Genomic DNA, 18417 nt, shown 5'->3' with positions numbered 1-18417 from the left:
AGGAGAAGAGATTGTGGATTGTTTTTCTCTCTGCAACATAAGTGTATTAGAGTAAATAGTGGAGGAAACTGTAGGACAGTGTGATTCACAGTAATCAGCAGTAAGCATATTAATTCTTATCTTGGATTTTATGCATTAGCAATGTAGAGGAGATTTGAGAAAGAATGCCTCTTAAGGGACAATTAGCAGTGCATGATTTATAGACTGGATCACTCAAAATGTCATGGTATTTGCTAATGTGATAAAGTGCAGAAAGTGTTCTTCCCAAAATGAGAGTCCAAGAAATCTACCAGCACAATTCTTAACGCTAACCGCAGTTTCTTGTATTAATCACTGTTTTCTTACTTGAAGCCTCCATGAGTTTGAACCACCTGAACTGCTTTTGAATTAAGCTTTCAAACTTGGTTTACTATTGATAATGGATGACGCAAATGCAACGTTTGTAACAGGTGCTGGATAAAGCAGGAGGTATTGAGGGCAAAGCGTGGACTGAGGTGCTCATTTTTACGCTCCTGTAATAATTTTAATTATCTGTCACTGCAGCACTTTAAACCATTACAGGGATTGCAGCAACAGATAATTAAAATGATTACGGGAGCATAATAAACAGTGTGCAGATTCCACTTTTGCCTTTACTCCAACTTACATTCAAAGGAATTGTTTAACACAGAAATGTGTTTTTTTGGTTTGAGAGTTTGATGAGAAGATGGCAGATTTAATGACTTAAGACTTAACTTGACAAATTCAAAAAGGACTTACGACTTGAACTGGACTTCATTTGAACTTGAACCCTTTGACTTAAAATAACTAGATCAAGATTTATGTTATTTAAAAAGTGTTCCAGATGAATTGATTAATTTCCCTTCATTTCCTGAATCAACCATCATTAATGCTACTCATTTTCAGCAAGCTGAGACTTAATACTCCAGATCAGTTTTGTTTTAACCAATTCGACAGCATCCAGTCAATGAAGAGCTTATGCTGCGTCACTGAGCTCCAGGTAGAAAAAAATATACCAAAGATAATTTTGTTCACATACAAAAACTACACAGTGGTCAATTAAAAACAAATTGGAGAATGCAAAATGTGCAAGTTGAAAATGACAAAAACCCTGTCACCACCTTTGCTACCCTACGCCCAACAGGAAAATTGTGAGTCACTAGAAAGTCACAAGTTATGCAAATTTAGGCAGAATATGATGGAAACTACCACAAAGAAAAGGAAATAGAACTTGTTTATTTGACTCTCTATTTTGTGTAAAAAAAAGGGCAAAATAGAAATGTTTCTGTTTAAAATCAAGAGTTTAGAATACCTGTCAGTATTAGTAACATGTCCCATATTGTCTCACACAAACATACTCTTTGTCCGGCATTTGGCTTGTCATTATAACAAAGAGTAGTAGCAGTCTTCACATCTAACTCTGCACCGAACAGCAAATATCCCAAAATGTCGAACAACTGCTTAAAGCCAAAATGCACCGGAGTTTTGGCCAGATGTTTAACTGTGGCTCAGTGAGACTAATTTGATTTGCCAGATTGTCACAACCTGAACACCCAGCCAATTTGGCAGAGCAGCCTAATAAAATGTGTCTCTCTGGCATGAGAATATTTAAACTCTATCTCACCATTTTTTTATTTGTTTACAACATAAAGCATTTGCACACTGTTGTAATTTGGTAAATGTGAAGTACTCCTTTTTTTTTTTTTTGTAAATGTGGATTTGTGCTACGATTTCTGTGACTGTTCATGGATTCACAAACCAGTTCGTGGCAGACTGCCTGTATTGAGGGGCTTTGATTGGATATTAAATTTCACAATTGTGCTTTGCAACCAGATCAAATCTATTATGAAATGAGAAAATTAGTCACCTCTTGCAGGCCATTTTGGCCTGCTATGAAAAATAAATAATAAAGCAGTGGACATGCTTTCATCGTGACCAGAGTGAATGTTGTTTTGAGAAATTCTTTTAAATACGTGAGAAAGAGAAAAGCTTTTGTTTATGCTTGAAGCTCTCTACGATGTATAGCAAAACCCCTCTCACTCATTCATTTACATTCATAGCCTTCAGTGAGCCTATATGAACCAACCAATCACACGTCTGTGTCTTTTCCCCAGGCACCATGGGACATTTCACCACATTGGGGAGTCTCTTATTCTTCCTTCTACATTGCCGCACACTGTCTCTCACTCTGATGCTCTTTTAATTGTCTCTACCTTGTCAGTCAGTGTATGTGTGTGTGTGTGTGTGTGTGGTGTGAGTCGGTGCCAGGGCTAAGTGATTAATTAGTAACAACACAACTTGCTTTGCTTTGACAGTTAGACTGTGCAGGTTTAAGGCCTCTGCGTGCACCTCGTGGCTCAACAATGCACCGCTGTGATGAACCAGCGAGGAAATGGTGGAAGAAATCAATATTGTCGGGTTGTTCCCGTCCTGTTTGCTGTGGAGCAACAAAAGGCCATCTGTGTGAGCACCTATAGGAGGGCTGAGAGGAGAGGAAGGGGAGGAAGAGTTTGTATTTTTAGGACTGAATTGAGATTGTCCATTTTTTACTATCCGTCTTCACTCTTTTCTTGTCCTTTTTGCCTAAATGATTTTGTCCAGCTCCCTGCCACTTTTCTAACTTTTTTCTCACTCTTCATTCTTTATGTGTCCTCATCCCTCTCCCCTTTTCTCCAATTTCATTTTTCTCCCTCCCGTTCCTTCTTCTTGCCCTCTGCCTCTTAACTTTTCTTACTTCTCAAATTATCAAGTGGCCATATCGGGGCTTTTAACAGAATGTATTCACTTAGCGAGGATACCTTCGCCTTCAGTAACAGGAATTTGCAATTATCTGTCAGGCTCAGCGCAGCAAGAGAACAATGCTGAAGAGAGTGTCCTCTGAATTCCCACACATATTTTAACATTCAGCCGCGCTTTAAAGTCAGACTGTGCAGTTCTGCTACACTTCCCCGCCGCTCTCGTACGACTCTGTCGAGCTGCTGCCCTTCATATCCATCTGTACATTTGTGGATGTGTTATCCTGCTATCTGGTTTGTGCGTCTTCCAGAGGAGGGTGTAGCTTTAGGTGCAGTTGTAGAGGAAGGCTGATCCATTGACTAATCAATTATGACCATGTTTAAGAGGGATACTTTTAAAATGTGCTGTAGTGTGAAGGACTGAACAGAAATTTTCTTGTCAATATATGTTTTACTAATGTTCCACTGTGGTTTAGCAGAGACAATTTAAAACTGCCGGATTAGTTCCACCTATATGTGCTGCAATGATGATGGGGAGTTATGAAAGTCATACATTTAACACACCTTTTGGAATTAATTATCTCTTATTTAATTATGGAAATACATTACAGTTAGATAATTTTGCAACCAGGATACTGTAACTAATCTAAAACAGCTGTTATTTCGTACCCGCCTACAGACAAGTGTTTTTTTTCCCTTTCAAAGCCACAACAGGCATTTTCATGTGCTGATAGATAGTAATAGTAAGAGACGTGAAAATGTGGACTGATTATGGAGTAGATCAAGTAATTTAAAAACTAAATGCTGGCTTGATTTCAAAAATATATATCCACATGGGCCTATTGAGTCATCTGTAACACACAAAGACCACAGATATGCAAACAAAAAGGTCTAGTTAGCTTAAAGTATGGATAAAGAGCTAAAATAGCTTGATCTAATGGATAATGGGTTAGCTAAAAGTAATGGATAAATAATTAGATAAATGTAATGGATAATGGTTAAATAGTTAGCTAAATGTAATGAATAACTAGCCATCTAACAGTGATGGATAAGTAGTTAGCTAAAAGTGATGACAATATATAGCTTAAAGTAATGAATAAGTGGTTAGCTAAAAGTAATAGATAAGTTAGCTAGAAGGTAACAGGTAATGGTTAAAATTAACAGATAAAAGTAGCCTAACAGATAAACAGTATTTAATGGATAAATGTTAAACAATTCTAGTATACACTCCCATGCAACTGTTGTAAAGTGCAACATCAAACTGCATCAGCTTTTCTCCTGCAGCTGTTTCTTCCAATTAACCTACTTTTCATGCTTAAAAGATCGGTTTATACTTTAACTCTGTGTTGAAATATTTTTCAGATGAAGTGAATGAAGCAGAGTAAAAACTCTGTGAGCTGTGAATACAGTTCAACAAGGAGCTCAATCAGATATGCAGACCTTCATCCCCAAACCAGAGCAGTGGGGCAGATTGTAGGGCATCTGACATTTTAAGCACTGAGTGTCAAAACAGTGTGCTGAAATGGCTGCATGTGACAATTTTATTCCTGCCACTGTGGCAGAGTTAAGCTCCGGTCATCATTATAAATATGGTTATACTCTGGTAAGACTCAAAAAAAAAAAGGAGGATCAAATGACTCTGTCTACTTGACAATTTGAGAATAATTTAAACAGAATAAGAAAACAAAAGACGAAAACAAAAGAAAACAGCACAAATATGGAAAAGTCCGTCAGAAAATTACTATAAATCTCTTTTTATGATTAATTTTATGCTTAATTTTAAAATCAAACTTTACAGTGAAAAATCATGAGAATTTTTCAACCCTAGTCTAGACCAAAGGCTTATGTAGACAGTGCAGATTCAAGAGGACTAATGCTCTTTTTTTTTGGTGCAGTTCAACTTCCACATTCAGTCTGAATAGTCAAATGTACATGAAAAACTGTCAGCTCACTAAGATACTGAAATTCCTACCCTGGGACATGAATATTTCAGCTCTCATACTGACATAAATGCATTGGCAAGCACAGCACAATTAGTGGTAGAATGTCATGTAATAGACAGCAGATGCACCTGATCAGTGTACATATATATTTATATACACTCTGGATTCTGTCCAAATGTGTATTAGGCAGCATGACATATAATAGGCTGCAGCTGTAGAATATGGCAAGAGTCCATCAGCTGATGGCACTGACATGAATGGATGGTAATGCATCCTGAGAATTATGGAGCATAAAAGAGGGGAATTGTGGAAGTAAATGTCAAGTAGATTGGGTGGTATAAAGATATTATGTTATACCAGGGTATTAAGAAATCCAACTGTGTGATTTTCAATACCATCTTTTTAACTACTACAGAGATGCTATGTTCAGGTAATATATTGTAGTGGGCATCACACGCTGCAATATTTGTGGTTTTGTCCAGCTGATACAGGTGAGAAAGCCAACACTGCAGACTGCTGATTGGTCAGAGTAGCATGGTGTAGTGAGTAGAGTTGGGTACTGAACAGTACTCACCGAATTGCATTGGTTCTACTGACTACTTATTCATGGTAAAACAATCTGTGCCCAATTTTGATACCTGGGAGCGCATTTGGGTGAGAGAGTAATATAGAGTATAGAGGAAAAGAGAAAGTGATGTTAGAGCAAGTCATGGCAGCTTGTTCAAGTCACAAAGCAGAGTTAGTGAATGAGGTCAATAACTAGCTGAAAGAGGTCGCAAGTGTTGTGAAACTTTTCAAAACTTGACACAGACAACACTCACTGCAGTGTTTCCAATGTGAAATGCAAAGCTAGCGAGGACGATACATAACCAAACACAAAATACAGCACATCTAAAAGAGGGCGCCTTCTTCATAGCCTGACAACTAAACCCTACACTGCAGCTGCAGCTAAAAGTTTAACTTTTCATGGACAACAAAACTTTAAGTGAGTCATCAACAACTTCATTGGCATGTTCAGGTGATTTATTATCTTGTTGGATAAGTTGTTGTTGGAGACAACGGGGCATTTTACTGTGATAACTGTCTTGTTTAGCATAGCGCTTTTATTCGCGTTAGCCATTCCTCCACTGGCTGTCTGAAACTTCTTATCAACATAATATTAAGTATGCTACAACAGTTTGGGTCAGCAGGGAAATATTACAGTCTACAAGCACAGCGGTTGTAACCATGGTGGTAACAATGACAACAAAAGCATAACAGGAAGGATATCACATGTTTCTTCCGTGACACAAACGTCAGCGTTGCCCTGGTGACAGACTGACAGGCTGCAGGTTGTAGAGACAGATTTGAGACGGGGGAGGGAAGGATTTTATTTCATGTGTAAAATGCTTGAAATGAAAACAAACAAATAAACAAACAAAGGAAATATTCAAATTGAAAAATAATGTTGAAATAGAAACATCTGAATATATTTTTTACACTTGGAATTATGTTTTTGTCATTACAGAGAGAGTAAAGTACTGACAAAAGGTATTGTTGGCTACTGGTACTGAATTCTAGGTACCAGTATCAGTACCGGATCAAATGTGAACTAGTCGTGAGTGTGTAACCCTAGTTGAGAGAGCGAGTGGCATAGAGTGACGATGAGTGTTTGCTGTGTGAAAGAAACGGTAAGCAGCGAAGTCGTCAGTGTGGCAGTAAATGTACATTATAAGGTTTGAGTTGAGCTTCTCAGAACAAAGCAAAGCTCCTGAGTGTGTGATGTTTTCCAACTGTGGGAATAGTGTCATTATAATGATCCACTTATGTTGAGGGAGATGAGCCATTCTACACAAGTTTTACACAAATACCGCCATAACGTAATAAGAGGAAGGTATGATGGTACGAAAAAATAGATACCATCCAAACCTAATGTCAAAATGCCCAAGACGCTCCCAGATCCCCATCCTAAATCTGATTCTAACCTTGTCCTGTCTTGTGTCTTTCTCACAGAGGGCAGTCAGATCAACAACAATGTGGCACCGGGCTCAAACATGGGCCAGCAGTACCCGTACCCAGCTCTCAGCCAACTGGCTCACGCCTACGAACAGCAGCAGCAACAGCAGCAACAGCAGCAGCAGCAAAATAAAGATATCAACAAGTACGCCTCCCTGAAGGCTGTGGGTGAGTGTCTGTCAAGTTCTCTTATTATCTTAACATCTTTAAATTTAAGACCCACCAAAGAACAGAGGAGTGTTTTACAGTATGAGATAGGCAGTGGGCTTGACGTTGTGTCGATTTTACCAGTCACTGCAGCTGGCTCTGACGGTAGCAGTGTTTGGACAGGGTGCATCATCATCACAATGCATGTTGGGAATTCCCTTATTCTTATTAGCGGAGTCACCATCTGATACATCCTGAGCTGGCAGTGAGTGTCTTGTAAACCAAACACAAAGGGCAGCAGATGATTTTTTTTTTTTTTCCAGAGGTGTGCAGGAACGATGTGACTAAACTGAAGCAGTCCCGCAGGCTGTTGATTTGACAGGTGTTATTGATCGCACCGCCAAACTGGACGCGCTCTTAAACAGAAACAGCCTGCTTATCAAGCTGTTTGACAGCTTAATGCATGCCACCAAATTCAATGAGCTCAGTTGCCAGTGCAGCTGGCTTGAATGTGCCTCACCAGGCCCATATGTTATCGGCAGTGGCATCACTATTTCATAACCTGAATTCACTTGAGACTGACTTGTGAATTTTTCAGCGCGCAGAGCTTGTTTATGCTGGCCAGGTACCCCATCCTCACTTGATTTAAAATTCAGCCCACTCATGCCAGGTGTTTTGTCCAAACACATCTACAGTCAACAAAAATATAAATGCAACACTTTTGTGTTTGCTCCCATTTTTAATGAGTTAAAGTAAGAGATCTGAGACTTTGTCTGTGGAAATCTTGTTCACAATTTTGTTTAAATTCAAGCTAGTGAACACATCTGCTGCTTTGCCAAGATAATCCATCTATCAGACAGGTGTGGCGTATAGAGATGCTGATTAAACAGCATGATTATTGCACAGGTGTGCTTTGGACTGGTCACAATAAAAGACCACCTTTATCTTTAAAAAGGACATTTTTTCACATAGGTCTTGAGTAGAAGGCAACATGCGCACTGCCTGCTTGGTCTCTGTCATGGTGCAGGGAATCAAAGGCCCCAGAAAAGTCAGTTCCCACACACACTTATCACCTCTGAATTGATTTGTTTAAAGAGTGCAGATGTTTCGGTCACAAGAAAGCTCTTTTTGAGAAAGGTCCTTGTGACCAAAGTGTTGGCACTTTCTTAATAAATCAATGGAGAGGTGTGTGCAGGAATTTACTTTTTTCTTTAAAATATTTCACTTAGGGCTACCTTTTATTTTTCCAAGAACAGCAATGTCATGACCAACACTATTCTGCCTCTGACTGCTTTACCCTGATATTCTCACCCTAACCCTAACCAATCACTCCTCAAACCTAAAACTAACTGACCCAACCAATGAAGGCACCAGCCAGTCAGAGGCAGAGTAGAAGTCATGACTTTGCCCTCCTACTTCAGTGCCTAATAGATGTCTTTTTTCAAGATAAAACTGCGTGTTTCACCCGTTGATTCCACTGTGTCACAGTTTTGATCTGTAGTTCCCACTGGCATCGTTTCAGAGGCATTTCAGCGGTGGAGCATTTTGGCTGCCTGATATGTTGACTTGCTCAGATTTTGTTGATTTGGTCCTCTATCCTTGATTTTTCCTTGATTGCTTCTACCATGGATAAGTAGGTCAAATAGTGAAATATTTTCTTTTTTGTCTGTTTATATTATCGTGAGTTTGCACAGGGTCAAGATTGACCAGATTCTCTATGGTGTTTCTGTGTCTGACTTCCTGCACACTCGATCTGCTCTGTACAGATTGATGTGTCAGAATTGGACTGAATATGTATTTAAATGATGCTGTTTAATCGTCTCTGTTAGGGATGGGTATTGTTCAAAAACGTGTATACCAATACCGGTACAGATACCCTGGTTTCCACACTGGTTCCTGAATGACAGTTGTTTTGATACCAAACCCATTTAAACGAAAAAAAAAAATACATTATGGTACAATTACTCACTTTAAGACAGCTGTTCAGTGAACTAGTGGTAAAAAAAAACACAATGATGGGCCTAACATAGACGGCTGGTGCCATTAAAGTATCAAAGTTTGACACCCAGCCCTCATCTCTGCATGCCGCACGTGTCAGGATGATGATTATCTTGGCAAAGACAGATTTCAGCAAATTTGTGAACAGAGAAAGAAACAATGTGTGTGCACAGAAGAACTTCAACTCATAAAAAATAGTAGCAAAAACTTTATATTTTTGTTGAGTGCAGACATCTGTAGATACAGATGCTATTTGTCGGCGTTTGTGCCCTTTATTAAAAAATAATCAGACTGAGCTCCTCTTTGAAGAGCATTCTCCTGCACGTCAAGCAGCAGAAAGTGAAATATTTGATTCAGATGACAAATGGAGGTGTGAACTTTCTCTGTGTTGTAAATGTAAAAGCTACTCCTGACCTTGCACTGCCGCTGACTCATCCCCAGACATGTTACAGTAATAGATTATCATCATTGTTTATGCTGAGTGCTGCTTTGTGCCCTGGAAGCAAGGATATGTTGTGTAATTATGGTAGCAGTTTATATAATTGGCAGCAAAACTGAAAACAGAGAAACAGATGAATAATAAGTGATAAGTGGACACATCATCTTTGAGCTTAAAGGAAAGCCAGCCTTTAAGAACATCAATGAAAATGGTGATTAACACTGTCATCATGAGTGCTGGACGCTGGCATCTTTAGCGTTTGGTGGTGTATTTTTATAATTCCCAGATGACTGGCTAAACATAGACATCAGGAAATAGATAGTTTCAGCACAGCTACAACTGAAAATTGTTCAGTTATCGGAAGATGTTTCGGTGTCAGTCCCCGAGGATCAAAGAACAAAGGGGCCTCTCTCAGCATTCATCAACATTTTGCACCAATATTCGACAGGGAGAAAGGGAATCTGTCGTAGGAGAGGCAGAGATGCCAATTTCTCCACTGTCAGGAGCTTCGGGGGAGATCAGAGTGCAGTGCAGCCACAAGACACGTCGCAGTCTGAGTGAGGGACGCAACCTCACTGTTTCTCTTCTGCAAAACCTTCCTCTCTGATGTTAGACTACAGCTTTCCTTTCATCTCTCCGCACTTAAAACCAACAGATGGATGCAGCACATGCTCTGAGGATTGAGGGTGGCATTTTGGGAAATGTAGGAAATCTCTAAGTGTGGGAGGAATGGCTGAGGCTGGTTGATGGAAAATAGGAACAAGTAAACAGTGAATTCAAGCAAATTTACTGCAATTTGTTGCAAATTGAGAATAGACTATATACAGTATTCAAAGTTTGTTTTTTTTCCTTTAAAGCACTATAATTTGCTGCTCAAGTATTTTGTGTGGGAATAAAACCTGAACGGACAAACAATAAAACTGCTTTTCTTTGTTTGTTTCACACATTAAAAATCCCTTCCAGATATTTTTTGAGCCACATGACACTCAGCAGAAATAAATTACTTAGTTATAATAACATCTAGTCCTTCTCCCTAGAATCTGTGAAATTTCAAATATATATGTAAATGTTCAATTTGTAAAGTTGAAAACACTGAAAAGTTCATTCTTGTTTTCACATCACACAGGACCATGATTGGCTTCCAAACTAGATGGGATGTCACAAAACCATATTTGTATATACATGTTTCAAACTCAGGTCAGCTCAGAGAATCTTTGTCCCCTAAACAGGTGAATGTGAAAGTGAAAAGTTAGTCAATAATAATAGAGGTTAAACAATCCACCTGAAGTAGCAGCTGGGAAGGGGGGAAAATCAATTCACATATGAATCTTGTCTTTAACGGTTATAAATCGATTCAGAACTGTCATAAATGTATTGACTATGGTGTGACTTTTTTGCGGGAATCTGTTTTTTAAAGTCTGTAGAGTCTGATGTGCAGGACAGGACATCTCTGCCTCAAAACATTCATTAATATAAACGTTTTTAGACACATTTTGCCTTTAACCTTATTGCAACTTTGAGAAAATTTGGATTAATTGTGCAGGCCTACTACAAATACTTACCACAAGCTCTGTTTGCAGCATTTGTGTCCCACATTAGCATCTTCTCCCTCACCATGAGTGGGTCCATATTCTCCTCCTCTTTGAAATTTTTTCACATACACATAAATACCACGATCACATGGGCTCAATTCTTGCTTAGCTTCAATGTTTACTGCTATAGTGATGCAGATTGGTGGTACATGTTGATGATGCACAGTTTACATGCATCAAAATTAACGTCCTACCCAAGTTTATTATTTCCAAGGTCCATTAGATCCACGTCCATGTAACTTGCAATAAAGTATCTGAGTCTGTAGGGGCCATTGTACATTTGAGGGTTTTTTCCCCCTGCTGCACAGAGCTCGCACCAAACCATGTCTCCTGTAAACTGAACAGTGCCTTCTGTGTAGTTGCACCTCTAGTCCTTAATAAAATTATGTTAATGGAACGAAAAGGTGGAACTTAAGTGCGAGAACACAGTGCAACAATCACACACTTGAGTTGTCTTGTGGTTCATCCTCAAAGAAGACAAGTGTTTGGGAGCATTTTGAATGGCTTAATAATTAGCTTTGTGAGATCAAGCATTTTGAACACTTCTTACCCCATCACCCAGAGACCAGTGTTAGAATGAAGTCTGCTTCATTGTAAACACCTCCATCAGTGCATTGTTGTGGGTAACAGTGAGTGCAGAGACGGTGTACTCCACTGCTGGAGAGATAACTTAATGGCACCTCAGTGGAGTGCACCCCCCTCCCTTTACTCCAGAATATATAATCTTCTGTTTTAAAAGAGACATTTACTGCAGTCAGTGATGTTGGTCAGTAAATTACATTGTGATTTCATTATTCTTCTGCTGGCACAAGAGTGTAACATGCTTCTACTGTAGATGAATGCAGTTAACCTTTTCAAATAAAAAGGCTGCTAACTCCCACACACTCTTCTCTGCTTTTTTTCTGTTTGACAGTGACCTTCATCAAGATGTTTAGCTTAATAATTGCCAGTTATATTTCATGACATTTGAGCAGGGTAAAGACATGAGTGAGTGATTTGTGCACCGGTGTAAGAACAAAAAAGAACTAGCGTCCCCATTTCTCTTTGTTGAATGAAGAAATGGTTTCGAATCAATTTCAGATTCTAAATCAGATCAAATCGTGAGATGGGTGGGGGTTTGGGGGGGTTGAAGTTGAGTCTAATGTGAAATTAGGAGGCAGTCTTAACTTTGCTTAGCTGACTTATTATTTACATTTTTTATTTTCAGTGTCCAGTTGCTGATTCATTTCTTAAACATCACCAAGTAGTTCTTTTTTCCCAAACCAGACCAAGTATTTCTCTTGTCTAAACTTAATCATGTAGTTCTGTTTCCTAAAATCTAAGCAAGTAGTTGTTTTTGCCTGAACTTAATAAAACCTTGTTAGATTCCTGACACAAAACTACTTGGTTGGACTTTACTTGGTTAGAGAAATATCATGGTTTTCACTGCAATGCTACATACATGTGTAAGTAGCTACACTGGTTAGATATATACACCCTGGGTGCAAATAGCATTGTTGGCTATCAGTTGGACATCAGGGTGCTTGTCTCTGCTATGCTAGGCTATATACATATATGCACCTTAGTGTAAATACCTTGTAAATAGCCACATTGGCTATTCCACCCAAATAGCATTTGCCTGAATCATTCACATGAACAAGAACACAATTTTTCAGGAAAGTCCAACTTCATAAATATCCAACAATAATTTTGACAAAAATATTCCAAACTTGATGTTCACTGTGATTGATTATTATTCTGAGGCAGTATTAAGTCTCTGCATGTGGATTTTTTTTATGTACTGGCATGTTCTGAAAGCAGCAACTACCCACAGGGAATAAAATCAATCTAAAAAGCTGTGGTGGGCTCTGAAAAATGTTGGAACTACTGTAAAGTGTACAATTTTTCAAGTTAATGGGTTCAAATTTGAGAAACTACTAAGAGCGGCTCATTTACAATGAGGCATATGCGTACATTTGGGTCTCTTGGATTGTGTCCAGGGAGAAACGTCGAAATTACATTCAAACCTTTCAACACGTCTGTTCAGCTCCTTTCAGCCTCACCTTTTCCTCTCTGCTTCTTTGTATCTAAAACGTCCAACGACCATTTCCCCCTCCTCCTGTTTGCTCCTCTTGCCTTTAATGTCTCATTTTTCTCTCTCTCATCCTCCTCCTCCCTCTCAGCTGCTCCCCCTCCCTGCCCCCTTCATTTTCTCTCACCTTTTCCTCCTGTTCCTTCCCTCCCACCTCTCCCCATTACCCATCTTCTCTTCTTCCTCCTTGCCTTTATCGTCCGCCTCCTGCCCTCTCCTCTGCGTTTCCCTCTCACCTTTTCTTTTTACTTCTTTTGTCCCTGACAGGCACCATCTCCTCTTCACCCCCTGACCCCCCCCATGCCCCTCCCACTCAATCCATCGTGCTCCATACCGCTCCTTAAAGAATCAGTGGGCTGCTAATCTCGATCCTCCCTCATAGCGGCTCATATCTGATTCCATTTCTGTAATTGAAGGGAGCCCCCCTCCCCCCCTCGGGCTTGCACTTGACTGACAGATTTCCATTCCACAAGTGGTATTCAAAGAGGCTCCTATGAAATGATTGGAAACCTGTTCAGGGATATGCAGCGCAGAAACCCTGGATTTCCAGAAGGCAAACTGCCATTACTGCGAGTCAAATGATGTGAAAAACGTGCGTGTGTGGAGTAAGAGAAGGAGAGACAGAGAGGAAGAGTGACTAAATGACGGCAAACAAAGCCAAAACGCCAGCGGTGGCTCTTTTTGAAGTCACCTTTGTGTTAGCTCCGCTAATCTTCTGCAACATAAATGGACTTTCCTTTTTCTTTTCTTCTCCTCTGCTACACAGTCTGGTGTTTTCACCGCCTTTTGACCCCTTGAGAAATAGAACCAAGTCTAAGATCAACACCATTTCCCAAGCACCCTCCTCCGCCTTCTTTTCCTTTTCTTTAATTGCTTCTGCCACTTTCCCAATGGTCTAGCATCCAGCTGATAAGCCACACTTCTGTCAATCAATAGCCATCTCCACTGCCCCCCTGTGCATCTATATAAGGTCACTTTATCGAATTCTAACTGCAACCAAGGCAAAAACCAACTAATAAAGGTCCCTGGATGCAGACCTGTAGCTCAGCCCAAAGTAGGACGCAGACTTCTTCATGTACAAATGACCAATTAGACACCATGTCTAATGCACATCTGCTAACTCCAAAAACTGCCATGAATCCCAAAGAGGCGGCTGTGTTCCTACATGCCAGTTAATAAGTTCATGTTTAACAGAGTCTGCAAAGTACATGTAAATCCTAAGTAACTGGGGATAGAATTTCTACATTTCTAAAGGGACACTTCACCCCAAAGTCAAAATACATATTTTTACCTAACCTGTTTTCCATACCCATGTGCTGGCCTGGTTTTACTTGGTTCATCTCAGCATGTCAGCCTGGCAAGACAGGGATTTGCATCTCCATTAAAACAGGGCTACCAACTTGAAGGTGTGTCTTTAACTGAAAATGGACTTAGTTTGAGTCGAGCAGCTGTAAAACGTCAGGATCAGTTTTGCTTAGGCCCCACTCCAGAAAAGGTCCACCTCGGGCACAGCTTAGCACGTTAAAAGTCGTAATGAGAATGCAAATAAGCGTGTCATGGTTTGACTTGGTGTGGCCAAAGGTGAAAATGGAAAAGCCCCACTATAGTGCTATTTATCTAACTAGATAGTTTTAGTGTGAGTTGTCGAGTTAAGATAAGAAAAGATAAGTTATACTTTATTGTCTGCAAGATGATTTTGCACATCTTCACATCTTCTTTCATCACATTCATACAGAATCTAAAAGGGAAGCTTCCCAGTAAAACCAGTCTACTGCTGATGGCTGCTGGGTTCAAGCACTTTTTCCCCAACAAGTCACAAGCCTTCTTTTACAGACTCCAGGCTTCCACACAGCCCACCTGCTGCTGTTGTATTTATTGCAGTGTTTTGTATGCAAGACTTAGCAAAAGATCTTTATCAGTATGAAATGAGTTATTATTACCTTGTCTTTTTTTCTGAGAACATGTAAATTATAACCACATACCCTCACACCTCAGGTGTTATTTAATCTTCCATAATCCTCTTTACATGCAAATGAGTTTCAAAAGTGAAACACAGCAGGAGAAATTTTCACCCTTTTTGTTCATTGGTTTGGTGCAACATGAACTGGTGTCTACTAAAATCTAAAAGGCTACAGTCAACTGAGTGGTACTGTGTGGCTGTACTTAGACACAACAGTGCTCTGAGCTTAATGCTAATGCTAGCATGACACCATGCTCACAATGACAACCAATGCTTTCTTAGAGTCTCCACTCAGGTCAGAACCATGGTTCCTGTTTTTTTCTCACTGTATACAATTGATCCGGTTAGTTTTGGCTTCACACTGCAGTTATACAACTTTAAATGACATACCTATGTCCTGTTGTTATCATCCACTTCAGCTCAGTCTCCCCATCCTTGAAACTGATTGCTTTGCAGACAGGAATGTGATGTCAGCACGTTGTCAATTCTATTCAATTCATGTCTCTCTGTTCATCTGGAAAATTGAAAAGTCTCTTATTTTTTGTGAGTTTTTTTCCAACTGACTTAAAAATTTGTCAGGACAAATGTCACTTAAACAATATTTGTATCCCCATGTGCAACCACGGCTTATTTTGTTTTGTTGCACTGTTTTTCCTTTTTCTGTTTCTGACAACAGTCTGCCAGAACTTCCTGTAATTGGTCCAGAAGTCCAAAGCATCCAAGAAAAATATTTTTATATTAGAAAAAAATCAAACTGTGAATCATTTTGATTGTCTTTGACAGAGACCGCATCTTTTGGTCAGGCAAAGATTCAACTGTTTGATCCGGACTGAGGTCCAGGGGAGATTTCATATCTGTAATTTGTTTGTTTCTATGTTCAATGTGACATTGCCTCCACACATTTCCATGCATGACAGGGATTTAATTTTCCCTAACCAATCAGTAGAGACCAACATATCCACCTAATTCTAATGTCATTTTAAGTCAAGACTGATGTGTCGCCAAGCCAACATATTGCCAGGTGGAGAGTGGAGCAGATTCCACTGCGTTGCTCATTGGATCGATTGCTTTCTCAACCGAGAAACTGTTGTTCCATGTCATGATGCCAGATGAACCATTCAACTTGGTGGCGAAGATTCAAAGGTCGGGACCCAGGCAAAATCCCTCCAGTATCGCTGATATATTTTACTGAAAAACAAAAAAAAAGTCATCCTCACGGTGGCATTAAAGGAAAAGTAAGGGGATCACCAAAGCCAGAGGGACGAATCCTTTGGCCACTGTTAATATCTGTACAACATGCGATAGAAATCCATCCAATTACTGTTGAGGTATTTCAGGGTAAACCAAAGCGGTTGACCAACCTGAGATGCCGACATTGTCACTGAGTTGACCATAACAAATCACATTCTCTAGCATTTTACCATTTTATTACACTGCACAAATAGTTTGTACCTGTGTCTACAGCCCATTTTATGTGTTGCAATTACCAGTAGTTTAGCCCCTTACTGTGACATTACTGTATTTCCACAGCAGAGATAATAGCTGATCTACTACAGAGGGCAGGTCCAGATTATACCTCACACCCTGTGCCAGCATTGAATATCTTTATATTACAACATTTTCCTGCCAAAGCACACCACCATTCAGTAGTAAAGAGTTTACTTTTTGGAGTGAAAAAGCCTCACAGATCATCAAAAGACAATAAAACTCTCTGTGCACTGAAAGCTAAACTAATGTATATTCTTGGGGAGGATTGCAGCAATATGACAGGGAGGAATAGATTTACATCTTGTAAAATGTAAAAAGAAATTTATTGCAGGTTTAAAGACTTAAAAACAATAAATCTTATATCACCTTGGCAGTAGACAACTTGATTGGCTCATAAAAAGCAGATTGACATGCCGGTCTAACCCTAATAAGGTTTTTATGTTATTGGCACTGAGGGACTTGAGAGAAGCAGTGTTTGATTTTTTTTTTCTCATGCATAATGCGTGTTGGTCTCTGTGGGATGCTGGCCTTTCTCAGGCAGCGGCATGCAGAGCCCACACTGCGTAACAGCGGTGTTTTCCGTTTCCACTCACGTACACCGCGGGATGTGTGCACCGCCAAGCTGACTGCCGCCGGATTGATTCACCTGTCGCCTGAGCAAGTTTGATCCCTAGGGGCGGTCTAGCGGCGACTCAGCGGGTGAGAAGCAGCTCTCCCTCCTCCTCACCCACGAGCCCCTCCACTGTTCCCTCGCAGGGCCGCGCTCGCTCGTTTCTCTCCCTGTTCACAGAGCGATAAACTAGATTTATAGTTACAGCTGCAAAGCAAACTCGCTGAGTGTGTTAACTTTATCTTCAAGGACGTGGAGGCAACAAGGGCTAAAGAGTAATGACTCGACTGTGAACGTGAATTTGACGGGAAAAAAAGGTCACATTTCGCAGAGGCAAGAGAAGCTGTAGCTTGGTGACAGTGAGTGACAGAGGGGGGAAGAAATGTGTGACTTTAAACATGACTGCTCCAAGGCTAAAGGAACACACACACACACACACACACACAAACACATGCCGGTATACAGAAGATATGGGAAGATGCTTACACATGGAGCTCAGAGTGTGTTGAATCATTCTGCTTGTCAGTAAATAGATAGGCCTGCTTGTGGACATCTATTGGATATGACTTTGTACTTGCATGCATGTATGTTTAGACATATATTCCCTCATACTCTTTACCTTTTAAAAAGTACTTTGCCACAAAAGCCGTTTTCTGCAACTTTCTTTCTGAACTTAAAACCGAGGGCTAAGAAGATGCAGTGCTGGGATTTAAATTGTACATTTTTATTCATTTATGTGACCTAATTAAACAAGTGTTACAACTTACTTGGTGACCAGTAACATCGTTTTATATCTCATCATTGATATGATTAGTGTTGTGTGCTGATCAGAGTTGTGATTAAAAGTTTGGGGGGTGGGCAGCAGAACATTTTCAGATTTCAAAGTGGGCCGTGGCATTCTTAAGTTTTGGAATGGCTGAAACAAGACAGAAGATAGACAAGCTCAAATACTTTACTTAATAATTTCCTATTGCTTGCTTATTTTTTTCTACTTTATCTCTTCTTCCATTACCGTCTTCAACCTCTCCCTCCTCTCCACTCTACCTGTCTTAAAAAGACATTTCTGAGGATGGATTCACTTGACACTTGCTCGCCTCTAAAACTAGCTTGAACAAGTAGTTAGTGGAAAAAGAAGAGTGATCTGAAGCTGCTATAGCGAGCAGCCCTCTTTTTCAGCCAAAAAAAATTACAAAGAAATTGAGATGTCAATCAGCAGGGTTTGCTACCTGGTCTTGCTTGTGAAATATTATTTCACTTTGCAGTCTGTTTGTAACACTCATTTAGAAAAGGATATTTCCAGTCACAGCTCCAGCTGTGGACGGGCCACCAAAAATGGGGGCTGTCCCTCAAAAACAGGGATGTCTGGTCACCTTAGTAGTTAAGCGTCCCTTTAAATCAGCATTGTATTGTACTGGGGGGAGGAATGTTGCCTGTATCTA

At 40.0% G+C, this 18417-nt stretch overlaps 1 protein-coding gene across 1 annotated transcript in view; it reads left to right on the top strand.

Moving 5' to 3' along the window:
- The window catches only part of shisa9a (shisa family member 9a), a 69369-nt gene that overhangs the window by 42966 nt on the left and 7986 nt on the right, over window positions 1-18417 (top strand). Inside the window, exon 3 of the mRNA XM_084741526.1 lies at window positions 6671-6841. Coding sequence (XP_084597652.1) covers window positions 6671-6841 — 171 coding nt within the window. The remainder of the gene's footprint in view (window positions 1-6670; window positions 6842-18417) is intronic.

Source organism: Lutjanus erythropterus, chromosome 17 (genome assembly GCF_056507025.1).
Source record: "Lutjanus erythropterus isolate fLutEry1 chromosome 17, fLutEry1.hap2, whole genome shotgun sequence".
NCBI lineage: Eukaryota > Metazoa > Chordata > Actinopteri > Lutjaniformes > Lutjanidae > Lutjanus > Lutjanus erythropterus.
Note: the sequence above shows the minus strand (reverse complement) of the source record. Positions and strands in the feature narration are given on the sequence as shown.